At 33.0% G+C, this 27,118-nt stretch overlaps 2 protein-coding genes across 6 annotated transcripts; one reads left to right on the top strand and one right to left on the bottom strand.

Moving 5' to 3' along the window:
* Window positions 1-887: 887 nt before the first annotated feature.
* Window positions 888-21,993, bottom strand: LOC125060246 (RUN and FYVE domain-containing protein 2). 5 transcript variants are annotated; one of them, XM_047665043.1, is made up of 14 exons: window positions 21,698-21,993; window positions 17,226-17,404; window positions 16,346-16,455; window positions 15,629-15,836; window positions 15,057-15,235; window positions 11,724-11,860; window positions 10,534-10,589; window positions 8,495-8,620; window positions 6,786-6,926; window positions 5,219-5,316; window positions 2,626-2,767; window positions 2,151-2,225; window positions 1,636-1,866; window positions 888-1,185 (listed from the first exon to the last, which is right to left on the bottom strand). In XM_047665043.1, the coding sequence occupies exons 1-14, from the start codon at window positions 21,867-21,869 to the stop codon at window positions 1,060-1,062; spliced, it is 1,980 nt and encodes a 659-aa protein (XP_047520999.1). In that variant the 5' UTR covers window positions 21,870-21,993; the 3' UTR covers window positions 888-1,059. The 5 variants fall into 5 exon arrangements, 4 of the variants coding, with proteins under 4 accessions (XP_047520999.1, XP_047520997.1, XP_047520998.1 ...); XM_047665041.1 differs by lacking the exon at window positions 21,698-21,993 and adding an exon at window positions 17,585-18,179; XM_047665042.1 differs by lacking the exon at window positions 21,698-21,993 and adding an exon at window positions 17,627-18,177.
* A 333-nt stretch (window positions 21,994-22,326) lies between these two features.
* LOC125060345 lies at window positions 22,327-26,783 on the top strand. The gene is made up of 6 exons (XM_047665217.1): window positions 22,327-22,691; window positions 23,181-23,520; window positions 23,692-23,898; window positions 25,102-25,255; window positions 25,856-25,989; window positions 26,667-26,783. The coding sequence occupies exons 1-6, from the start codon at window positions 22,444-22,446 to the stop codon at window positions 26,754-26,756; spliced, it is 1,173 nt and encodes a 390-aa protein (XP_047521173.1). The 5' UTR covers window positions 22,327-22,443; the 3' UTR covers window positions 26,757-26,783.
* The last annotated feature ends 335 nt before the right edge of the window (window positions 26,784-27,118 follow it).

The raw sequence follows: 27,118 nt of genomic DNA, 5'->3' as shown, positions 1-27,118 counted from the left end.
GATTGTTACGACTTTTTACAAAATCATGATTTTTAAGTTAACTAATAAATTAAATTAATTCATTGTATCATTTCATATAAATATTGAGCACTTCGTATACGACAAAGCTTTAACATGTATTTTATCGGGTTAAAACTCGTGTGGTTACAATATCGGCATTTCACAATGAGTGTAACTTTTAAGAAGAAAGATTCGCAGTTAATATTAGCGCCATCTTTTGGCAGAACTATGAAGTAAACAATTTAAAAACATAATTGATATAAAACAGCGAATCAGTTAGTTCAATATTTTTAATCCGGTGAAAACTCGACTAATATTAAAACAGTCAACGCACTTCACAAATAGCCCGGTTACTTTAAAAATAAAAGTGCTAATGATAAAGACTTATTCAGAGAGATTGATTCAAAAGTTCTGCGTCGCTCATTGTAAAGAACGTAGACTGCATGCGACATTCTAGACGAATTAGAAAGCTATTGGATATATGGTATTAAGACTCGTGTAATTACAATGTACCCAAAGGTGAATACACTTTACAACAAACAAAAACTGTCTAGAATAAGTATTAGTTGTTAATAATATACATTTAATAGCGCCATCTATTGACGGAATAATTGCGTCATTTATTATAAAGCATGCACACTCTCATTTAATCACATATAATTTTCCATCCTCTGTACCCACTTTGGCGTATGTTCCTTTGTGTCTAGCCATTTTAATGAAAACGCGTAAAATATAAAAAAAATATGTATATGCAGCAAGAAGTGCGTCGATTGCTTTCCTCAGGATAACTAAACACGACTTCGCTGTTAAAAATCCAGTATGTTTATGATACCAAGGTTCAGATTAGACTTTGAATCTTTCCTTCTCTCTTTTTCTTTCTTTTGAATAGAAATTATTACATGTATTATTTAAAAATTTGGTGAGTTTTATTCCAAAGAGATATTTCTATAGATATATTCCTACCGTCCGCTAAATTCTTCTATGATAATTTTCCAGTTTATAATATAAATTTTTACATAAGTCTTTGTCATACCACAAACTCTATATTTCGGTCTTGGGTTACGTAAGTCGAACTTCGACAAAGCATGCGTCACACACTCTAACGGGTTTGGTATTGCCAGCTAACGCTACGGTTTTTTCACTACACGCTCCACAGAAAATGTTGCCGCATCTTCTACAGTGGTGCTGAAAATGGGAAACTATTTTTAATAAATGGACAGGATGAAAACTGTTTCTGAAGATACAATTCTTTGTCTATGAAACATGGATATATCATTTGTTATTTATAAGTGTTTATGTAACAGTTTATTTAAATAAAGTTAACTTAATTGGACTTTATACAGTATGTAATTTGTTTTTAAATAATTTTTCACTTATGTAACTAAGACAATAATTGGTTAGAAGAATTCGGCTGCTTAAGTGACCCCCCATACTAGCGTCTTCGTCGTGTCAGCGTCCACATAGCGTCGACGCGACGTCCTATCGAGTACATACAACTACCGCGCGTCAAGCGTTCAGTAGCCGGCCAGCGCTGGCGTCACGTCGACGCTGACACGACGGCGACGCTCGGAAGACGCTAGTGTGTGTGTGGGGGGGGGTCTCTAAATTGTAAATAATTTGGAGCTAAAGTAATACCTTCCGCCTAGCAATAGTGAATTCTTTAGCGCACGCCGCACAAGCTGAGGCGTCCTTATCGCTAGTCCAGTTTGGAGTGTCGTCTTGTACGGCCTTCGCTTCTTTTTCTAACAATTCGGCAAGTTGCAATTTGTTCTCACTTAATGTAGCGCCGACTTCTTCTAGAGTTTTCTGCGCTTCACTGTATTGAACTCTAAGTTGGTGCTGTTCTTCTTGTAAGGCCATATATTTCTGAAAGGTTTAATTAATAAGCGAAATTGACATAAATATATGCAGACACAGAATAGTACTGCTACTTAACTAAAATAAAAAAAACAACACTTAAATTTTAATTGGCATTAAGAAGTTTGTAACGCCACAATTTTCATAAAGAAGAATATGTCTGCCACATGCCCCAATAATTTGTGGGCTTTCGAGTTAGTTCGCATAGATGCTGTGCAGAAAGACAGAATAATCAGTTAAAAAGAGAAAAATTCCAAATATTATAGTACTATTTATATGATTTTAATACTTACTTGTCCTATTGACTTTATGGATTCTACTTCTTGTGTCAACGCCGATATTTTGTCGCGATCTCGTATCATTGAATCCTAATGAAGAAAAAAATATAGTGTTTTGTCTCCAAAATTTTTTAATATTATGATATTTTTTATAGTACAGGAGGCTATCGGACCGGCGACTCACAGAAGGCTGATGTTAAGTGATACCATCGCTCATGAATAATCACATTGCCAGAAGGTTCGCAAGCGCATTGCCGATCTTTCAAGAATGTACGGTTTTAGCTTGAAGGAAATTATAAACAATTTGACTTAATTAAGAAGCTGGCTCCACATATTCCTGGAACGTCGGACGTTGAGGGTGGAATTTCGTATTCTGCCTCGACGTCCGATGATGAAACTCGGCTATAGATTAATCGGAACAACTTTGTACACTCTCCATGGTTAATGCAGTAGATGATGTAGAGGGACCCCACATCTATATATAACCAACCTGCAATGATATTCGCCACTCCCTCTCTATCCTAAGATCACTCTCAGCAGCCACGGCTCTTGTTTCAGCGGTCACCGCCTTTTGTCCTAACGATCGAGCACTGTCCTCCAGACTCTTCCTAACCATCTTATCTTCCTGTAACCTATGCCCCATGTATAACGTATGTTAATCCAAACTCTTTATTATTTATTCGCTTATATAAAAATAATAAGCTTATTTATTTTACTTAAGTGATTGGAATGTGGTAATTACTATCTATAGCATATTGTATGTAACAAGCTTAGATTAAGCTTTTATTCAAAATTATTCTAAAGTAGCTATATTGTCATAAAGAGAAAATTTCATCTTTTGTTTTACAAAAAAAAAAGACAAGTGTGTGTACTTATGTATTAGAAGTTATACTTCTTTGGCGTAACAAGATAAAAATCTCTCAAATATTTTTTTATCTTTCGTCTTATTCTACATTTTTAGAAAAAAACGACACTAATAATAGAAAAAAGGTATTTAATACATAGAGTTTTATTATAACGCATTATCTAGTTAAATACAGTTTATTTGAATATCACAAAAAAATAATTTCTATATAATTAAAGAAATTGTCATATTTCATTTTAAAATGTTGACTATGCTAACTTGATGGTGTCGGTTTTTTGTGATGGTGTGCGGTTGTCGGTTATTTGTGACGGTGTGCGGGAGCATCGTAAAAATTCATTTTCATTATTTTTCCCTAACGCGCCAAAAGAAGAATAACTTCAAAAATCTATTGTTATAGTCCTAGGTCATTGATAAGTAATACTGTAGTTTGTCACAATTCTGAAGCCTAAACATCCAACTGACAACTCCAACCGCTATCAAAAGTTCAATATATAATCTAGAGCGTGCAGGTGATTAGATTTTTGTGAAGGTATTTTGTTTAATTACTAAACATAATTGACAAGTAAAACAACACAAAAAATAAAAAAATATTTTGGGGCCTGAAACTTTTTTCTCCCTTTTTTGTTCATAAGTACAGTAAGTTACCAATATGAATACATAAATTTAGATTAGATATTTAAATAATCTTGTTAAGCTTTATTTTAAATGGGATCAGCGATACAAGGTAAACAAAATAAATAACAGGCGAAACACATAAGCGTAGTATAAATATAAAAATATCATGCAAATAAATGGACAATGGCAAACCTAGACAATAAACCAAAAATAATCTGCGGTTTTGATAAATGAAATACCATTAATGTTCGAATAACCTTTATTATAACGAAGGCATTACAACTAAGCTCTGAATTACAAAAACTATAAAAGAAAATTCACATTAAACGCTAAATAACGACGCTTACATTGCGCAATGTGTAAGATAACTGACACCTGCGACTTCGACTGTTTTGCCTAAATAAGACAGTTAAAACTAGGGATGCATCGATGCCTTTTTGCCGATACCGATACTCTTATAGAAATATCACCGATACCGATACTAACGCTTATTGAAATTAAATTAAGATAAAATATATCAATTTTGGTTACAGATTTTAATTTTTATTATAAAATATAAATAGTCACAAACTTTGAATAAGATTAAAGGTTTAGTATATAAAATTAAGAATTAAGTTAAATTAAAATAAAATAAATAACTGTTAATAATCAAAATTAACATTGATAAGATGTTTGTAATTCTGTATTTTATTTAATTTGGTATTGAAAAATACTACGCGCGATAGCAGTTAAAAGCCTAGCGAAATGGAATACGCAGAGACAAAGCGGGTGTGAGGGGCATAGATATTCCGTGCCTCGTTTCCCACGCCCCAGATCAAACAAGATGCGCGTTTACATTACTTTTTTTAAAGCGCGAAATTTGAAAAGTATCGTTGTATCGGCAATTAAAATATCGCCGATACCGATATATCGGCAAACCCAAAGTATCGCCGATATATCGGTATCGGATGCATCCCTAGTTAAAACAAACCCACTATAATGTAATATATGAGATCATGAATATATTTGAAATATGCTTACTACTATATCACTGATAAAGAGTACAAAATAATTTAAATATTTAATACAAGACAATTGTAATTTTAAAATAATACATTTTATAAGATAAAAAACATGTTAACCACAGCAACGAAGCAAAAGCGTAGCGCCTTGCTTATAATCATTTCATCGTAATACATTTCATTAAAATTGTTATCAAAATATTGAAAATCACGAAAGTTTATTGTAACGGTTTGCCAATGACGAAATAAGCTGTGCATCGCTCACAATGTGCGACTAGGCCTAGTTCGAGTTTACAACGAATAAAACTTAACTACCACGTCATGCGATGACCTAAAACGTTCTGTAGAAACGTGAACCATATTCCAATAAACTACAAGAAATATCAATCAGTATACAAATCTCTTAGGATTGGCAGCTTTAATCGTTTTGTGACAATTGTTATCAAATTCAAGAATAATCAAAACGTTTTAAGCCAAATGCTTAACGCAATGGGTAGGTCTGTTTCGATGTCAACCCACACTAGGCCCTGATATGTCAAGCCGTAAGTAAAGACTCGATCGTTAACATCTAGGCACTTTTAAGAAAATATTTAGAAACCTACTTTTCATCGAGTTGATGTATCGTGCTGCCCATTGATTCAGTCTTTGCTTCCAATTTGGCTATTAGTTCTGTTTTATGTTTCAAGGAACTTTCACATTCCTAAAACAAAGCCACTATTTAACTCGAGAATTATTGCCTTTAGTTAGTATGATATATAAAAGATTATCTACATAGCGGTTAGAAATAATTGCTAGGAAACACCACCTATGTAAATTTAAGTCAATTAATTTATTCTTTAATGGTTTTATTTTTACGGAACGGTGGTATTTCCTGTAGGTTAATTTTCTTTTTCGGCGGTCCCTCATCTTTCGACTTTGTACCCTTTTGAGCGCTACTTTGTGCTTTTATAGTGTCTAGTTTGGCCCCGAGAGATTCGTTAGAGGGCGATCTAAGCGCTTTAACGAGATCGTGCTCGGGTCCCAGCAAATTATTATATATTTCTAAGTTGTGAAGTATTTTGCCAATTTGCTCAGCCTTTCCTTGAAGCCTGGAGACCATTTCGCCTTTCTTCGTAAGATCCACCTCGCATTCCTTCCATATAAGCGCGGCATTGGTGAATACAATAGCATTAGTTACATATGTATAATATCTGAACTACATAAGCGTTAAGTTAAAGCGTACTAAGTACAACGGTGGATAAGCTGACGATCATGGTACAAGCGAGGTGACATTTTTAATTTCTCAGAATTTCTGGCAATTGCAGTTGTGAAATGTGTAGCTTCTTATTGAAACAATCACTTGAATGAATGCGGGAAATACGTATGACAAGATTTATTCAATAAGTGGATGTAACGGATAATTAACTTGAGAACGCGTGGGTATTTGAATACCTGCTCCCACACTCAAATGCGACCTTCTTGGGACAATGACACTGTATAGTATTCGGATTTTTTAACACAACAATAACAGAAGGCCTTGTTGGAAATTTTATTGTCACAAATTTATTATTACCAGCAAAAGGACAAAAGCTAACTAAATTTATGCAATTTCTTTGTCACTTTTAATGTCTATAAGAATACCAGGTAATGAAGCGCATCTTTACAATACAACAAAGTATTTTAAGCGGAAATTAGAATCACAGCACATATATAAATATATATAGTTGCAAAACGGTCTCATACTACCAGCGACATAGTTACACCAACATAAAAATTGCAATGACCTTGAACAATACGACTCACTGATTTTGAGGTCAATTAATTGTTATAGACTTTATAATATACCTCGTTCAAGGTCTACAATAAACGGTCAAGGTAGGTAAAGGGTACAAAATCCTACATAGGGCATGCTCTAATTGTAATGATTAGCAGAATTATGGTAAAAATATTTAAGTCCAAGTCCAAAAATCAAAAGTATTAGTGTCGCGTATTGGTTTTTAAAATAAGTTGTCTTAAATCAGCTAAGACAGTCCATTATAACATTGTATTAAGAGTGATAATATATCGTTAAATATCCTTCGTAATTATTACGCTATTAAAAAAATACTCTCGATTTTCGATTTTTTAAATAACACACATTTCCATTAGTGTGGTAAAAGTAAAAGTACCATTAATAATAAAGAAAATTACCTGTAATTTTTTGTACATTTCCAAATTGAGAAGTTTTATGTCATCCAGCTGCCGTCTGAGAGAGATAATTGTGTCTTGTTTATCGTGTATATCTTTCTCTAGCAATTTCATAGCGACCTCCATTTCTGCCTTAAGCGATATCTGGAAAATTTGTATATTTTCATCAAAATCTGTTTATTTATTAAAACATAATGATAATATGTCAAATGAAAAGAAACCATTGATCCTATACTAAAAAGTATTATTTTAATAAATTGAAAATATCATTTCACGATCTAACCTAACTTAAGACTAATAAGTAATTCAAGCTTAACCTAATTTACTTAAAAGGATATTTAACATAAGAAAGTGTCCAATAACACTACTACTACTACTTACAGTATTTATTAAGGGAAGAAAACTATGTTCTTGCGTACTATATTAATAAATAATATAAATATATATGCACATTGCATTTGGCTATTTCTTAAATACGACTCGATTACGAAAAGTTAAGTTATTTTTATATTTTTTAACTTTTATAGCAAATAACTTATAGACTAAAATATGCTACTATAAGAATACCCGTTGGATATCTAATAAATAAATAGTATATAAAATAGATATATATGTTCGGCGAGGGGAAGGTTACTATGAAATGCACTTTGCACAAATGCCTATAATAAGGCTCAGAAAAGTTATAATTGAATTTTTCGTATTTATGTAATCTATTTTTCGATTCATAAGTTGTTAGGTTCAGTAGTTAAGACTTTAAAAAAATAAGAACGTTTTGGGATATGACTTAGGATGCTATAAAAAAATACGCCAGTTCACAGTTACACAGCCAGCCCAATTTTACGTTTAATTAAATTAATTAATTAAACGTAAAATTTTTCAGCAAATCAAAAATCAAATTATAGCAGACACTGTTTATTGTTAATTGGTATATTTATTAACAAATGTCTATTTAATTAGTGATATGGTCTTAAATACATTAACAACTGGACTTTTAAAAGGTAATTAAACTAAGAGTTTTCGTTAATCTTTCGTGCGAAGTCTAAGTTATTTTTAATTAAGCATTGTTTTATTACGGTTGTTTGAAAAAAAATACTACTAATGTTATCGCACGGTCGTAATGGTTTCTGGTAAATTTGGATTTTTATTATAAAATTTTAATTTTTTTTTGCTGAAAACGCGTGATTACTTAGAAAGCGTACCTACTTACAAATTATTCAAATTATCTATAATTAAATAATAAACGATAAAAATGTATAATATCATTCTTCGAGGGGTGTTAAGCAACGGCGTGGCAAAATCTCTATAGTTGTTCTGTTGCAGTACAGTGTTGCAATGACTGCCTTTCAAGAGGCTGATTGCGATGGAACATCCTCCAAATTCACGGGATTCCTAGAGATTTCTACCTATTTTTTTTGAAAATTCTCACCAATTGACCAAGTCCCATGCTAAGCTGGTGAAGCTTGTGTTATGGGTACTAGGCAACGGATATACATACATATTATAGATAGATAGATACATAAATACATATTTAAACATCCAAGACCTCAGCACAACACCAAATGCTCATCACATCGATGTTTGTCTCAGCCGGGGATCGAACCCGGGACCCATGGATTCGCAGTCAGGGGTGCTGACCACTAGACCAAAGAGCCGTTAAATTAAAGGAACATCTCAGGAGACGTTGGGTTTTCTTTATAAAAAGATCAACTTACTTGCAAGTCAAGTTCTTTCTGAAGTTCCGCATTCTTCTTCCTTTCTTCCTCCAACAGTTTCGCAGATTCCGTGTCTTTGTCGCTTTTAGATTTGTCTGATGTTGTACTTTTCACGCTGCGTTTTTCCTAAACACAAAAACAATTTGTAAATATAACACAATTTTTCGGAACGATGCTAGAAATATTAAATGCAATTTGAAAGGCAATCGGTTCACTATTGAAGAAACCTGCCTATCTATATGTACCGAGGGATCTAACACGGCTGTGGGTGACCACATTTTGCACCATATTTAAAAAAAAGTTGCGCCATGGCTCTCAACCTTCCCAGAAGTTATAAAACACTGCCGTCTAATGTTTTCAAGGGAAAGGTGATTAATTATAAAGGCAAGGTGCTTATATAGTGTGGGATAGTATGTATACCATAAGTTTTGACAACAATTATAAATAACTCAACTGTTATTATTAATATGACATTATGATTATTAATATGACATTTTCACGCCTATTTTTATATGACTGATTGTGCAGTTTTTTCTTAAATATGTAAATCTGAATGTACTACTTTCTTTCAAAATAAACGATTTTGTTTTATTATGTGTTTAATAAACGATATGTTTCGAATAAAGATTTTTGAGAATGCACATACATTCCTCATAATAAGTGAAACAGAAGAAAGTTAATTTTTCAAGCGTAGAAGAGAGCCGGGACCTCTTTTTTATTTACACTTCACTGCACATAAGTAAACAAAAAATATTTCAATAAAATAGTCGCAGCTTGACTGAGTAAATAAAAAGATTACTTTATGCACCTAAAGAGATTTTAAAAATTTCGTTTGGTTTTAGTGTGATTGTTTATGTTTAATATATTTACTAATTAAAACGAAACGTAATTAACGACATTTGTGATTACAGATGGGTCATAAAGAACTTGACTTGGAATAGCCCAGTGGGAAGAAAAGAGAGGACGCCCACTAGAAACCTGAAGATGGAATAAACGAGAAAAGGGGGAAATATTGGAAAATAGTAGCGAAGAGAGACAAGTTTAAGAATTTGGCGGAAGTTGTGTACTATTAAATATTAACTTAATGTAATTAATATTAAAGTACTCGAATATAAGGTATTTTTATTTTATTTAACGACTTTTAGTATGTATGTGTATTTCGTGCGAAGTGTCGAAGGTGCTAAAGTAGGTTATAACAAGTGTTAAGATAAAACTGTCACAAGGTGTTTATTTAGTATCAATTAGAGCAAAACGTACTAGTACTATGTTTGCTGTATCAGCCACGATTTTCGTTACGAATCATTTCATAATTTCGATATCTACATTTACGATAGTTTCGTCTAGTATTCGTATACGAAAATTTCAGTTTTTTGATAGTTCTATGTCTTTTGTCTCTTGTTCTTCTTATAGTCTTAATGAAATTATTTCTATATATTTCTTTTATATCTATACTTAAAATCTTATTACAGTATTTTATTTATATTATTATGATAGCCTGGAGGAGATTGTTAGAAATAAAGTGCCCTTGTGTTGAATAAAACCGCTAAAAACTATTTATATCACATATCATTTATAAAAATTCAGTAATTACAATATTGAGGTCAGCCTTTCCTACTTTTTGAATTAAAACATGACTTGAATTATTTTGCTTAATGTTAATTCAAAATTTAATTGTTTTGAATTATTTCGTAAACCTTAAATAGAAACATTAACTTATATAAATCTAAGACTTCAAACATAAATTTTGTCCAACGTAGTGAAAATAACAAAAACAATCGCCTCAATTTAACAATAATAATAATAAAATAATCAGTATTATAGATTTGCAATGTTTATAAACATTGTCAATATAAACATACTATACTTTACTATATTAATCAATAACGATATAACAAGCCTCTAACAAAAATATTACCGGGAATCAAACTCTGGGTAAACGTATGAACGCCGTAACCTTTTCAGAACATCTCGAGTTATAAAAAGAACAGCGCAGATTTATACTACCAAAAGGAAAAAATGTAAACCCATAAATCACTCACCTCCTCTTCATGCAACTCGGTCACTTTGATCCTGCTATCTTTAGTAATGTCTTGACCTGAACAGAATAATGGACATTAGACACTCGAAGTAATTCAAAAATAACACTCAATATAAACACTAACATGATTTCCAAAAGTTATTCCGTTTATTATTTGAATTACCCATAGCACACGTGGTGCACCGGCGACATTTAAATGTATACTAAGCGATACAATAGGCGTGACTCATTTGTTATCTGTTGCGAAATTCACAATTATCTCTGAAGCATGTTTACATTTCGCACTTTTTCTTCCGTTTTCTTTTCATATTTCCGGGTAAAGTTACTTTTTTTAATTTAAGCCACTATTTTACTAATTATAGCACTTAACGCGAGTAATGTAACCTAACATTAGTTAAGTTATAAATATATATTTTAGATAATATGTAATTAGAAGCGCAAAACAAATGTTTGCAATCAAATTACACTTGTAACCAATAAATTGTAATACGTCAGTTTAGTAATAAATGCGCCCTTTAGTTTTTCATATCCTCATAAATTGTAATATAACGATAATGTCTTATTTATAATAAATATTAGATTTAATAACCCTTAAATAAGTAAAGTAATTTTTTTGTTAGTGTTGCAGCCCCACTACCCCAAATTTTATGTTAGTTATAAGCTCATGTTTCAAACGTTTAAAGCCAGTTGACAAAAGCTTCAAACAAAGTACATTATTTATTTAAATATACTCCAACAACTGCCACCGAACTTAACTCGCGTAAGAATTATTATCCTCAAATGTGTATCGAAAGTATTAAAAAGTACAAATAAAAAATATATAATATTGATAGGTCCTTCAAGAAAAGAGCAAACTTAAAAGGACGGCTACGCACTTGTGAGCCTTCTCTGGCAATGTAAGTGTCCACTAACGAAAAGTTACTTTAAAGGTTTGCTTTCATAAATGTTTATCTTAGGATCGCCTTTATAGCTTAGAAACCATCATCTCCTTTAATAAGTTTGATATAGTGTTGCGCGTGAGTCGTATTCCTTAACCACGCAAAATTGTTAAATTCAGTACCAAGTCTAGTATCGAGATATTTTTTAAAGCTCCATCCGGGTTTCGTGATAAGGTAACACATGATAAGGTAATTTGGTATTATTAACATTAAAATATTTAGTTAGGATAAATAAATCGTTATAAGATCTTACCTAATGCGTGTTTCAATTGATTATTCTCCTCAACCAGCTGTATCATCGTGTTCTTGGAAATAGCTAGATCTTCTTTCATCAAAGCATTGGTTGTTGTCAGACCTTCCACTTTTGACTGCAGGTTCGCTACCGTGGCACTAAAATATAACATTACAATGTATATCATGATATAAACATGGCGTTTACAATGTGTAAAGCAGGTTAGTATGATTGTATTCCCTAATCATGGATCTAAATTCTAAATAATTCTTTGCGTTCCATCATGTGTTTACCACCAATGGATCAATCTCATCTTACCCGTCAAAATGCTATCTCTATATATATAAAATTCTCGTGTCACAAGGAGCGTTCTCATACTCCTCCGAAGCAGCTGACCGATTCTTATGAAATTTTTTATGCATATTCGGTAAGTCTGAGAATCGGCTACTATCTATATTATATTTCAAACCCCTAAGTGATACCCCTTATCCCCCAATATCCACTCCAAAATTTTATTTTTTAGACAATTTTTTTGTTTTTATTTTTTTATGATACAGCATACAAAAAAAACATACAACCCCTCTACGATCAACCCCTATTTATTATTTGTTAATTAAAATCTTATGCATTGAACTCTGAGGTTTATATAGAGAAAAATTCACAGAAAAACCTAAAAGTATTCATTCCAGAAAACCGAACAGTCTCTGGGGTAGCATAGCAAAATTTTCCATGGTGGTATGTACTTTTAGGTAGTAGGTAGGTAGGCTAAGTAAAATCACATTAAGGAGAAACGAAGTTCGCGGGGGCAGCTAGTTTCTATATTAAAACGCCTTGTAGCAATAACGTGTTAAGGCTATAGAACCTAGGGGCCTATGGTAATGATTACTCAGCAGATTTTTTTTAATAGTACAGGGGGCATAAGGGCAGGAGGCTTACCATATGGTAAGCCTCCTGAGAGGGTTACCCCATGGACACTGCTAGACGGCTCGCCGGTCTTATCGAAGTTTTAGGAATTGGAACGCTATTATCTCGAAGGACGGTAAGTCGAATTGGTTAAATTGTGGAATAGGAGAATTCAATTCCTTTTAAATATAACAAAAGCTGGCGTAGTGTTACTTAATAGTTTCACAATGCTTTTGCGGAGTCAGGAAATTAAACTCTTCTGATAGAAGACGTTTATCTAAACATTGTTGCAAAAATAAGTGCCATTTCAATGTTTCGACGAACACTATCTAACTGCCATGTAAGTAGAAAAATATTATAATTCATAGAAAATTACAATACGTATCTAGCGCGACTATCCACTAAGGCTGTAAGCCTTGAAATATTGAAAGACTTGAAAGTTGAGTACTGTAAAATGGTAGGACTGATTTATTTATTTAACACTTTATTGATAATCTTTAAAGTAAAAATAAGACCAAAAGGGATTGTTGAAGGATGTGTCCAATGTTTGGGAGGTGTATAAGTGCTGAAATTCATTCGATTTGATTATAATGCGTTAGGCGTTTGTTGAAACAGTTTTTGCACACCACTGATGCACACCCGAAAGGCCGGAAACGCACTTGCGAGCTCTCTGGGAATGTCAATATCTATTGGCGGCGGTATCACTTAACATCAGATGAGGCTCCTGCCCGTTTGCCCCGTTATATATAAAGAAAAATTATAACATACACTATCAGGCTTTCGTGTGACTATGAGGTATAGACATCTATAAAAACATAATAAATCAGTGGCGGTACAACCTCTTTAGGTCTGGGCCTCAGATTTCTGAATCTGTTTCATGATCATTTCTGTGCCTGACTCACGCCGCCGACTTTTTGGGTCTAAGACATGTCGGTTTCCTCACGATGTTTTCCTTCACCGTTCGAGCGAATGTTAAATGCGCACATAGAAAGAAAGTCCATTGGTGCACAGCCGGGGATCGAACCTACAACCTCAGGGACGAGAATCGCACGCTGAAGCCACTAGGCCAACACTGCTCATAGAGGTGTTCGCCACTCCACTTAAACTATGATGTATAGATTTCTATTAAGTGGAGTCTCATTTAGCGCTAAGTGAGACTCTGAATCCGACTCTAGCACTGCTCGGAATATTACAGAGCATACCTAAGGTTCTCCTTTACGTCATAATAAAGTAAAAACTAGGTTATTACCCTTAGCAAACATTATATTTAATATATTTGTATGGACGGAAAGTCGTGGCCATAAAGCTTTGTACTATCGTGACGCATTGGATGCTTTCGTGACTTCAATTATAAACAACAGAGCTCTGCGGTCGAATTGTACAATTAGCATTACATTATGGACCGTACTTCCGATGAATTAACGCGATAATTTCAATCATTTTTAATTTTTGATTTTAACATTGATTTTATTTAGTCCTACTACGCCCGTCAATTGATACTGTATAGCTAAAACTAGTCACAGGAATGTATGTATTTAGTCATTTCATATTACACGTCATTTAAAATCATAATTTATCTATCCATATTGGTATATATACTTATGAACGTCATTATTAAAAAGTGGTATCTAAATTGTCTAAGAGTTCCCAAATCAGGAGCGTAGAACGAGATCAGCTAACGACTCTCCGCCGCTCTTTAATCAGTTTAATCGCCAAGTTTAGTTGTACTTGGAAATTGTTAGCAACCGTTACGCTATACTTCACTTGACATATTTAAACAATGTGTACATTAACATCCAAAGAAATTTCATTAAACGTGAAGGCATTTCTAAATTAATAATTTTATCACTTTGTAATAACAATCACATACGAATGAAGCGCGCGATTTCGCCTTTCGTATTAATTACTCGTTCGTTTTTAACGGATACCCCGAAGTTACAGTTTGACTTTTTTTTTCATAAGTTTATATAATAAGTATTTTTTTCCTAATATTAAGTGATACCGTCGCCACCAATACACATTGCTAAAGGGCTCGCAATTAATGGGGTCTTTTAAGAATTGGTACGCTCTTTTCTTAAAACAGCCATAAAAAACGCTCTGCCCTGCGATTCTGTAACTCAATTTTCGAACTCACACAGCGGTTTTCGCATCGGCGGTCGCTCTCAAATCAGTCGTGAAGCAGCCATTTTATGATTTTGCATTCTGATAAACAATAAACTACAAGGTCCCACCTTTTCAGAATGCAAGACCACCACCTTGTAAGAATTGTTACACTGATGTCTATTTCCCTAAGTCGAATTGGTTCTGAAATACTTCTGTGGGCAGCTAGTTTATCTAAACTTAGGGTATTTACATCTTATTTTTCTATGCCGATTACTTTTTTAGTAATGTTTTACTCATCAGACTCAGACAGCAGTGTTTACATCAATGCATAGTATTTTTTTTACTCACTTAAGGTGTCGATTCAGCTCCTCAATATAATTCTTCTGATCCAGCATAGTATTGATGTGTCGTTGCTTGGGCTCGTTATTTCCATTGTTACCGTTATTCGCAAGATCGTGGGAGGAGCTACTCCCGCGCAGGTATAGAGAGAAGTCGATCACACCTTGCTGACTGTCTAAATCTTCTTCCTGTATTAAATATTTTTAGAAATTACTGTGAAAATTTTGTAAAATTGATAACCTCCTCTATATGTATTTTAATTCGGGTAATATACTTGAATTTATCATATTAGTAGGTTATGTAAATTTTATAAGTCTCAACATGCATATATATTTTATCCAATGTATATAGCAAAATCTCAATCAAATTAGCGCATCCAAAACAATTCAGCTTTAACTTTTCTTTAACTAGGGTTGCCTGGAAGAGATTGCTTGGTAGCGATAAGACCCACACCATGTTTAAAGCGTATTGTTTTATTTATTTCTTTTCTATGTGCAATAATGTGTAAATAAATAAATAATTTCGTACAACATAATATTAAAGGTACATAATATATTAAAGAAATGGGTTACAAGACTGACCTTGACACACAAATTGCAATCAACGACATTTAATCCAACAAGTAGACCCGTTATGATAACCGCCTCCTCATTCAGCATCAGGGCGTGGGGTTCAAAGTATTCCTCCAACGTTTCTTCACGGCGCTCCAGTAGTATTCTTAGGTAATCCGCAAGTCTCTTCTGCATCAGTGCCAGACGAAGCCAAGCTCTGGCGCGTCCCATAGCCGTTCTACACATGAGTTAAACAGACTTTTTATGACTCAAAAAATAGGAGGTCGTTTCATCTGTATACATACTGTTTAAATTTAATAATATTGTTTTAGTATGATGATCTATTTAGGCTTCCAAGCACGTGTTCCTAATTTTGTAAATGTATGTCCACAAATTTATTCAAAACTAAGTTTCCGATGTCAGTAATTTATGAGTTAATTAGGATATTTTTGAAGTCATATTTCTTTAGGTGCGTTATGAAAAATTGATGAGAGTGAAATTTTACGATGCGCGCGCACACAAAATTAACAGAATGAAGTTGCCCACGGAAGATGCTACTGCATTGGACATAATTGAAAAACAACATTCGAATAATAATAAATATGTATTTATTTAATTTTTCAAATGAAAACTGAACTTTATTGACTATAATGAGTCTTTGATTAATTATTTGCATGCAAGCAAAAACTATTTTTAATAATTCCAAAGAAGTATAGCAATGATATTATTTAAAAATTCGAAACTCACTTAACAGTGGGCAAGTCTCGCACACTTGCTGTAATATCTGCCGCCTCTGGAGAGTACTTCTCAACCATTTGCAAGATGTCCCATAGCTCCTTCTTCGGCCCGAGGAGTCCCTATATGATAATAATAATAAGCCTTTATTCATCCATATTTTAATGACATACGTTTAACAAAAATACATATAAATACAATTTTAACTCAAAACTCAAACTCAAAATATCTTTATTCAAGTGAGTAACCAAGTACACTTTTGAATTGTCAAGTTAAATTAATCGTAAATTTACATTTACTACCAGTTCGCAAGTCAAGGGCGTAGAGCGGGTAAGAAGAACTGGCAAGAAACTTTCCGCCACTCTTTTTAATCGCCAAGTATTGTCATACAAATTGTTTGAACTGGAGCAAACTACTCTAAGATGCGGCCCCTGTTCGGGAGAATGTATCCTCCAACTTTATCTACCCTAATTTATTTTGTGCCATCGTCATCCAATTTCTTCCAGCCATATGATATTGATATATAATTATATAAATTTTAAGATTGTCTTATACGAAACACTGAATAATTTTCAGGCGGTCGCGACCTAGAATATTTGCAATTTTTTTTAAAGTAACGATAAAAAATTTACTTTAGCAATGTGTGTTTCTCATATTCATGGCCTTAATTGAAGCGAAAATCCTACGAAATTCTATCACTATTATTGCAGTTCTGCATAATCATAAACAAATGTTTGGTATAGTTTGTATTAAGATTGTCAATAGTTAAGAATAGTCTGCAATAATAAAACTAACACGCGACGTCAACAAGTTATGAATAGCCTCACCTTTGCTGACATAACATTTATAACGTGTACCTCGGTAACTGTAATGCATGTTATAGCAAATATACCTTTTTAGGTTTGAGCCCGTGACGCATGACATGCTCGAGAACAATGAAGAAGTGATGTAGCGGTAAGTGGTCGCTGTCGAGCATCCGGCCATAACGGAGAGATTGTTCAATCAATTCCTTTACAATCAGCTTGGAGATGTTCACGAGATTGCTACGTTCTATCACCACAGGATCACGAGCTAAAACATATTAAATTTATAAACGGCATACCTTTTAAAAATCTATAAGTGTCTCGAATTGTGATGGGAGCGTAAAAATCGATGCATTGACGGTGCGAGTTGACATGCGAATAAAACATGCATCTATTATCGCATTTTTGCACTAGTCACTACGTATCAAACGTAGCAACAAAGATTTACCCATCAATGAATGCATAGGATCGTCCGGAGAAGTGATCGCACCATTATCTGAGGGTCGGATATAGGAATCCTGCATCTCCATGTCGTGTAGCTCCTTCAGACATAGCCATTCACCATCTACTGATACGCGGAAGTTGCATAGGTATATGGTATCCTGCGCTCCAGCCATTTCGGCATCAGAATTCCCGTCGCCTTCGATGGAAGACGGGATCGCCAACTCCTGAACGGGTTCTACCCCACGGACAGCGGCAAGAGAACGCATAATAGAGCAGCAAATAAACTTTGAAGCGAAAATACAAACAATGGTCTATTAATTTTGATTATAACCCTGACTGCATGTTAACTAAGCCAAGAGAAAGTGTTTTAACACAAATTTAGGATTAATATCAAGACACGCGCAATGTGATTCTTGTAGAGACAATATACAAATGGTTTTTCCAGCAAGTTCAGTGAATATTGATTTTCCGGCGACCGCGGCGAAACGGAAAAATCAATACTCTACCGGCGAGCTGCCATCTCTAGGGAAAGCGGGAAACTTGCAGGATGTGTGAAACCTGTGTTTTTACGTCCAGTTCCTACAGATGACTTGTTTCCTTATTTCAGGTCTATATAGATTGGCAGTATTACCATGAAGAAAATTGTATATATTATTAAAATGACTATTAAACTTAATTAAAATGACTGATATGTTTAAGAAACCAATTGAGGATATCACTATGTAGGGATTTCATTAGAATACAAATATGTATTGTCTGTGTGTCGCGGTGTTCGTAACCAGACTCCTCGAAACGGTTTGACCGGCTTTATTAACTTTTTATGTATCCTTGAGTAATAAAGAGTTTCACTTCAATATTTTATTTATATTCCTTGTCTATATTTTTTAAGATTTCGCATTCAAAAACACATATATATCCCTTAATTTTTAGCTTTGTTTTTTAATAGCGAGTGGGATCTATAATAAACTTCAACTCTCAGAGGTCTGAGAGTTGAAGTTGAAGTTGAAGAGGATTTTTTTTCTCTCAATGTGTTCAATTAATACTTGCTCCTATGATGAATGAAAATGTTGTGGGGAAACAAGTTGTCTCAAATCCAAGAATTGATATGATTATTAGGTTAGGCAATATTTGTTACTTATTTAAAGTAAGGTGTAAGCTGCAATTGCAAGAGGGAAGTTATGCTCAAGTACCATCCTTAAATTGTATTTAGAAAAATAAATTTACAGGGGATTCTCAATAATTTGACACTTATTAATTTGTATCTCTCAATTTTTTTTTTCAAAAAATACTTGATAAATTGAATAAAATCAATATTCATTTTTTGCCTTGGTAATTTGAAGTGCAAGGAATAGTATCTTGCTCTCCAACATGCAATAATTTGAAGACTAGACTTCCCTACTCACTATAATTTGAAGTTTTTATCGTGCACAGACTTGTCAATTGTATACATAGATAAAATATGGGTAAGTATGCTGTCTACTTTTCTTTCATACATTCATAAGTCATGTTAATGTTTGATGACATCATCACAATAATTCTTTTTGAAATAAAATTTGTAAATAATTGTTAATACATAATAATAATACATAAATAATAATAATAATAACTCTTATTTACTTGAGTCCCTCCTCCACTGTCGTGGTTATTTAAATCTTTGTTACTTGGACCTCTTGGTAATTTGAAATTAATCTCTCGTTTAAAGAAAAAACTTTTTAACCGGATTAAAGTTATGTATTATTATAAATTTACAACTACTTAACATAATTTGAATGTGTAAAGGTTATGAAAAGGTTATGTCAATCAAAGACAATACTATAATCTCTTGTTCTTTGAGTTTCAAATAAAGTATTAGAGTCTATACGAGAAGATATTTTAAAATCATTATTTTGCCTAATTGAAAACAATTTTTTTCTCAATTTAATATGTATAATCCAGGTTCAATAGTTGTCAAATCATATTTTCTTTATTTTTCACATATTTTAAGACACTGTTTGATATTGCAATATTTTAAAAATCTATCTTGTAATATAGTAAACTGTTCATAGCTGTGATCCGTAACAAATCCCTATCAATTTAAAAAAACGGGTATTATTTGGAAATATATGATTGTGAAATGATTGTTCTACTAGTTTTAAATATTATTAAATACATATTTGATATATAATATATTTACAGAATTTGGTATATATGAGACAAGTATTGACCACTGAATTCATACAATAAATGGGTAGTTCTTATATAAGAGGTTTTTCGTCTATGGAGGAGACGGCCAAGGAGAAAAGTTGGAGTTTATCCATTATACATATATATTATGATTTTTGGCTCGTTTGTGTATCTACTCACGTAAGGGCAAGTTACTTAAAACATATTTTGTCACTTTTTAGAGGGCCAGGGTAAATACATCAGGCAGGGTAGAGACATGAAGATCAGGGTAGATACGTATTTGACCAGGGGAGATAATTAGAAGCAATAAAACAAAGAATACAATTGAAATAATCAACTTTTATCAAAGATTGTTCTTGAAATTTATAATCAGGCAACATTTTTTTATCATATTTGTTATTAATCAGACTAAATGCGCCGTTTTTAAGCGTTTCTTTGGATGTCAACGCACCTCCAAAATGGAATTTCTTCTGCGTATTTTGTTTAAAGTCACTAAGGTTCACGTGAATCACAGCTTCTCTTACTGTCAAATTTGTCTTATTAATTTTAAAAGCAGAATGTTGGTGGACTATATTCAGTTCATGGTGAAGAAAATACTCCAAGTTGTCTTCTAACTGTATAATCAAATCACGTAGATAATTATTTTTACAATGCAATCTCGCAATAGACACTGTTCGTTACACCTATTGCAACAAATTTGAAGAAGATTTTGATGGTTTGATATTGATGTAACTTTGGCTTGGAATAGTGCCGTAAGAATCAGATCCACATTGGCGTGTGCAACACACAGACATTAAATAGGTGGCACAATTACTATGATACATATCTCCCCTGGTCAGTAAGTATCTCCCCTGATAGTAATCTTACTAGGGGAAAGACGCCAGGGGAAAGACGTTTTCATAACATAATACATTATTTTGGTTTATCCAAGAAAGTTTTCAATGAATAATAAAGCAAGCTTTGACTATTACAGTATTACTAAATTAGGACAGGAATTGCAAATAAATAAAATGATTATTATAACTTTTATTACTTACCAGTGGAGAGACACAATGACCTTGCGAAACCGTTACATCGCACGGACGTGACACAAAAACTGGCAAATTGCGTCGATCTAACCGCTTCTGTGCTTAGTATTGCGAACTTCACGTTGTTAATTGTCAATGAGCGAGTTCGGTAATGTGTCCGTCTTATATTTTATATTGTAGCAGCGTGCGAATATTGCCAGGGTAGATACACAAAAAAAGCGGGACAACAATTAAGTTTTAAAAATTATTAATAATAAGCAAATATTTTTCAATTTTTCTTTAACAATATTAAAGTATATTTAATTACGTTTGTGGTAAACATAGTTTGTTTTAGCAAATAATACAAATATTGTATGTATTGTATGCTAGTTAAGCTGAAACCGGTAAGGGGACAGGCCAGGGTAGAGACTTTTTTAGACTATATAACGAGTTTTACAAAAATATGCTTTAATGAGACATTTAATTATAATGTTATTTAATAAAGGACATTTAAGAGAAGTGATTCATTGCACAAAATAGCAACATATAGATTAAAAAACCACTTTTAAATAGATTGCCACCATAGTTACCTCTTATAAGAGAATCACCCAAATAAGAAAGATATAATTACATTGTGTTGAAATTTGATAAAACAAATAGTTGTATGTTTTATCAATATGTAAAAAAAATTGATAAGGCACTAAAATTGTAAGCAATATTCTCTTTGTAATTACATGCACAGATAATGATTGACATTGTGTATATGGAATGGATAACATGTAATATAAATACTCAGAGTTCAACATTCACAATAAACAATATGGGATGTTGATGACACCTCATTGGATTAATTCCATGCTTCTAACAATTTTTGATTAAAACCCCTAGAACCGGTAAATGGAATATATTATTCCTTAAATAAGAAGAAGTATTGAAATAGTACTTACTTTTTGTGGTGTAGAAATAAGACTTTTCTGGCCTGGATAACAACATTTCCGGCCATCTTTCGGTTTTCGATGAAGATCTTGATGGGGAACGCTCTTGTTTTGGATTTTTAAGGGACGATACTGACGCCGTTGGAGATGCCTCAGAGTTGTCTTGAGAGGAAGCAGAAGCCATTATTATCTATTAATTAATTCACAAATCATTTCTACAAGAGAAAACTCTATAAATAATACGAAAGTGTCCTTGTTTTCGCTTCTTGCTGATTTTATAATAAAGTAGTTTGAAACTTGAATTTGTTATCATTTATCAGTTGCCAGTTGTCACTTTGACAATTAGCTTAACTTTATTAGATGCTGACGTTGTAAAACACAAGACATCAACTAATTCATAATTATCTGTGCATTTTTAACTGACCATAAAATCTCAAGGAGTTTACAAATCGGCGTTCCACGTACTTTTTTAAATCACGAGAAGTGAGAACGTCGCGTCGGTTACTTCTATGATATACCAGAATTAACTTTCACGAACTTTGAACATGAATTGTTACTCCGTATTTAAATATAGAACCTTTGATAAAAATAAAGTACTTACAGCAAACTGATTTTTTTTTGACATTACTGGTCAAACATTATGTGTTACAAATATTAATATTATTGTGGCAAGAAAATTGATTATTAGAGAATATTTTAATTCAATAAAATAATTTATTTATCGATATTCGCTACAAGGAGTAGGTATTCATTAAACTATGAATTTACAATGCAGACCGGTGTACGAGTCGTTAAGAGTGTTAATATTTAATGGATTATCCCCAACTGGCAAGTTAATTATAGCTAAGATTATGTCTGGGATAGTCTTTGGGAAGGCACAGTTGGTCGACCTTCATATTATTGTTTATTCGAATGAAATTAATATAGCTGAAGGATTAAAGAATGAGGTGGTAGCATGTGCATTTCCCTGTATTAATTCAATCAAAGTTTCTTCAGATTTACCAAGGTATAATCAATAATAACTATTTAAAATCCTTTCAATAAAATTGTTAGTAACCCATTTCGACGAAATCTAGCAAATATTTAATCACTTTTAAAAAATCATAGCATTAGCTGTCACATCATAGCAAAGATGACGCAACAGTCCTTTGGACTGCGCCGGTACTCTGTAACTCCCAATAGTGGTAGCAATAAAATTGCGAACAAGACTTCATTGTACAGTTTGTTCCACGCGAACTTTGTGAACGGTATCGTTTTGGCTATATGAATTTATATAGTACCGACACTTGTCGACATATGCTCTAACATAGGCCACAGATCACATTTACTTTCATTCCCGGGTCAAGGATATTAGGTAGATATTAATAATACAATGACAGGTGAAATTGGTGGAAACTATCATATATTCCTTAAATGTATTAATTATTTTGGCGAGTTGCAAATACTATTACAGTTTGAATCTTACGGTATGAGGTCGAGCTTGCTATTGTTTCAGCGTTGCAGACGGCGACGTGTTTTGTTTCATAACAAACTTCCCGAATCCTAATTCGTTTGATTTCAATAATGAGCCATCAGAGGAAGTTTTTGACACGTTGTATCTTATAACAAAATTAGCTAATAATTTTATATGGCCAGAAGACACGGAAGATGAAGGAAAGCCAGGAAAAAACAAAGAAAAGCAAAATAAAACAAAAAGGAAACCAATTTTTGTTACTGATGGTCTTATTGCTGTTGACATTTTAAATTCGTTGTCAAAGAATATGCCGCCAGATGTGTTTTATTGCTCAACCCCAATAACCGCAATCGGAAAGTCGATTCTAGCTGAGTATCTAAATGTAACAGCTTTTTATTCGATAGAAACATACACAAATAGAATTTTCACGCTCTTAATTTTCGCACTCGCACGCATCAAATATGTATTTTTGTTTATTAAAAAAAATATATAAAGAGTTCTTGTAGACGCACGTTTCCAATTTAAAAAACCTATGTTTAGTCTATACTTTAAGGTCCACTGCAACGTGATTAACAAAGTACTAGTATGGGCAGCCAACGACGAAACATTTCACATCGAAGTTAAAAAACCTTTCGTTATTCACGAGGAAAGTGACTCGCAATGTGACTCTGGATTACTCGCTAAAGACTTCTTAGAATCACTGAATCTTGATCCTACTCAATTCAACGCTACTTGGATGAAAAAGGATTTTATTGAGAAGGTATTATCGGTTTTTAGCGTTGTAAGAAAATGCTGCGAGATATATTACTTGCTGAAACTAGGTTGTGCATGTGAATTTAAAAATCGCTTGGCATACAATGTAACGAAACTCGGTCTGGATAAAATAAAGATTTTGTAATTTCTAACGTTCGATATTCGTATCTATATTAAAGTCACTATATTATATATCTATATATATAAAAGAAAGTCGTGTTTGTTACAACACTTATAACTCGAGAACGGCTGGACCGATGTTAGTTATATCTTTTTTAGTAGATTCTTCTCAACTCTGAATAGCAGAATAAGTACTAAAATATCGCATAAGTTATCGAATAACAATAAATGAGTAAATTAATTTTACGAATGCAAACAGCATGTGGTGCCATCCGTTGACAAAACTACGCATCATTTTTATGTTGAATTCGTGTCAGTTCAAGAAATTCCGATCTTGAGGTGAATAAGGAGATGCATGGTTTGATCTTGATCGAAGTTACCTCATCAAAAAATGTTGTATATCAGAAAGTGCTTTGACATGCAGTAACGCAATATTGGCGCTCGAGAGAAGAGGCCTAATGTGTAAAACTGCCATTCTTCTTTCGCAATGGCACGCAATAAAACATTTCTATATTTGCAAAAAGAATTTGTATTAATGTTAACAATCCTAAGTCTAACTAAAGTTAACACGATATTATTAGACTGTAAGGTGGAACAAAGTGCGCCGGGTCAGCTAGTATAATATATATGTTCCTCCGAGAGCAGTGTTGGCCTAGTGGCTTCAGTGTGCGACTCTCATGAAGTCGCAGGTTTGATCCCCGCCTACACCAATGGACTTTATGTCTATGCGCGCATTTAACATTCGCTTCGAGGAAACCATCTTGCCTTAGACTCAAAACGTAGACGGTGTATGTCTGCCACAGGTGGTTGATTAGCCACCTGCCTATTAGATTTACACATGATCATTAAAATAGAAATCTGAGGCCCAGACCAAAAAGGTTTTAGCGCCAGTGGTAAATATTTTTAATAGAAAACATGCTTTAATGTAGTGTTAGCCTTCGTTAATCGTGCTACTAACCTGGGGTTGTGCGTACGAACCCTTGAATGGAGTTTTCTTTCTCGTATATGCGCAATTAAATTCTTATACGATGTCTGACTGACTATCAATGAAACTTAGTAATGTATTCATATGAATGTATAATTTCCACAGATAGCAATGTCTGCTTCTAAGAACCCATACGGTTGTATCTATAAAGCGGCAGAGTTTGCACGAACTTTGAGGAACATTTGGAAAGCCCGAGACAGTTCTGAAATACACTGTAATATGGGTGTCATAAGTGATGGATCTTTGAGCACCGCCAAAGGTATATAATTTGTGACATTAATCTGATTCGGCTTCCGTAATTAAATCAAAAATGTACTGTAATTCATGATTAATAAACGTAATTTAATAAAAGAGTCTTGGTGAAGGAGATATAGCAGGTTTGCTTGCTTGCACTGAAAACACTTAATGGTTTCTTTAATAAGAATTCTCAATTCATAACTTGAGAGAGCCATTGGCCATGATTGGACATATCAAGGATTTGTAACGACGACCTTACATAGTGTAAAAAAACGTAATACCACGCGAAGCAGCTAGTAACGTAACAAATGTTAAAAAAGTTTTATTTTTTTATTACTAACATTATGGGCTAAATGGAAGGTACGAGAATATATTAAGCGGAGGCCTTGGGACCTAGTTTAATCCTAGGATTCGTATGCAAAATCTGTAGAAACCAAAACTGAATAAAATAAATTAATAAATATGTATTTCGTTCTTCATCCATCTCTATGTGTTTCCCACAATGGTTTATTAAAGATTACCTTGGCGGTCTAGTGTTCGAATCTTGCCATAAAAACATACCTTTATCCCGAAAAACTCTAAGAAAGTGCCATTGACAGTTATACATAATAATTTATCGTAGGTCATCCTTATGTTCTGCCTATTATAATGAAAGATGATATGTGGAATGTGAGCACCAGTTTCTACGAAGAAAGCGCGCACTTAAAGCAAGAGCTGAAACGGATAAACGTCGCTGTGAAAAATCACCATAAGAAAGTAATAATTTTCAGCTTCTAGCTTTTTAATTTTAAGATTCTATGAAGCTGACGGGTTATAACTACGGTTACAGGCAAACCTCAAACCAAAAAGTGTTTATATTATAAAAAAACAAATAGTATGGTAACACTAACACTATATATTATACTTTGAAATTGCTTTAAGTAAATAAATACCGAACTATCATAAAAATGCCGCAATTACTAAAAAAGAAAAATATGTTGCTTGCGATTGTTATTGCGTTTTTTTGCTAGAAGATGGTAGTTATAAACTAAAAGAATAGTTTTTTACGACTGTTATGGTTAATAACGTTTTTTTAATAGTCAATAAAAGTCAAAAGAGTACTCAAAGAGCAAACTGCACTCAGTTTAAAACATACTTAGTTATCGCGAGATTCGAACAATCAACTTTCCAGTTAATCGCTAGTAAACCACTGATGAGATGAAAGGTCAAAGGATAAAATGTATATTAAATCATTTTATTCAGTACAGTATTAGTAAATTTAAACTTTCAAGAATTTTTCTTTATTTAATTGTGGTTCCATACGATTTGAAAAACATACTGCCTGATTCTAATTCTGCGGACAGAAGGATATATATTTATTGAAAAATATAAAATTAAAACATTTATAATTTTATATTTTACAAACCGAAATACATTTTATAAAATTGTTGCAGTTGATAATTCATTGCAAACGGTTTCTAGAGGAAAATGTCATTAATCAAGCTTTTATACCGTCGGACGTTGATAGTGGATCAGTATATTGAAACCAAATCATAAAAGATTTTAAAACATGGAGCCTTTTATTTGAGAAATGTAATATTGGTTTGCGTTGAATAGGTAAAAGAATTGTTTTCAATATAAACAAAATGTTATATGCAAAACATGAATATCTAGCTCAAATCTGCTACATTTAATGATCCAGTGAATAGGGTATCTCGCTCTTACAACTTGATAACTAACATTGATATACATATTTTACATCAGTCTTCCAACTTACCGTAACTTTGTTTATCATGCTCTTAATGAGGTTTAAGTTTTCATTTAGTTTTAGTTATTATTATTACTTTTTTAGTCATTGTTTTTTTTATTTTTTATTTTCTGGTTGGTTGTTTAATTTTTTCCCTTG

Source organism: Pieris napi, chromosome 21, assembly GCF_905475465.1.
Source record: "Pieris napi chromosome 21, ilPieNapi1.2, whole genome shotgun sequence".
In the NCBI taxonomy this organism is placed as follows: Eukaryota; Metazoa; Arthropoda; class Insecta; order Lepidoptera; family Pieridae; genus Pieris; species Pieris napi.
The sequence above is the reverse complement of the archived record's forward strand: the minus strand, read 5'-3'. Positions and strand labels throughout refer to the sequence as shown.

Bases quoted from the DNA above. Each gene is read 5' to 3' on its own strand.
- LOC125060246 (XM_047665041.1), bottom strand. From the start codon at position 17,846: ATGCGTTCTCTTGCCGCTGTCCGTGGGGTAGAACCCGTTCAGGAGTTG. The intron at 15,837-16,345 runs GTGAGTTTCGAA...ACTCATGTGTAG, and splicing joins CGAGACTTGCCCACTGTTAA to AACGGCTATGGGACGCGCCA. The intron at 2,768-5,218 runs GTAGGTTTCTAA...CATGGGGCATAG, and splicing joins ATACATCAACTCGATGAAAA to GTTACAGGAAGATAAGATGG.
- LOC125060345 (XM_047665217.1), top strand. From the start codon at position 22,444: ATGAATTTACAATGCAGACCGGTGTACGAGTCGTTAAGAGTGTTAATA. The intron at 23,899-25,101 runs GTATTATCGGTT...TAATTTCCACAG, and splicing joins AAAAGGATTTTATTGAGAAG to ATAGCAATGTCTGCTTCTAA. The intron at 25,256-25,855 runs GTATATAATTTG...AATTTATCGTAG, and splicing joins ATCTTTGAGCACCGCCAAAG to GTCATCCTTATGTTCTGCCT.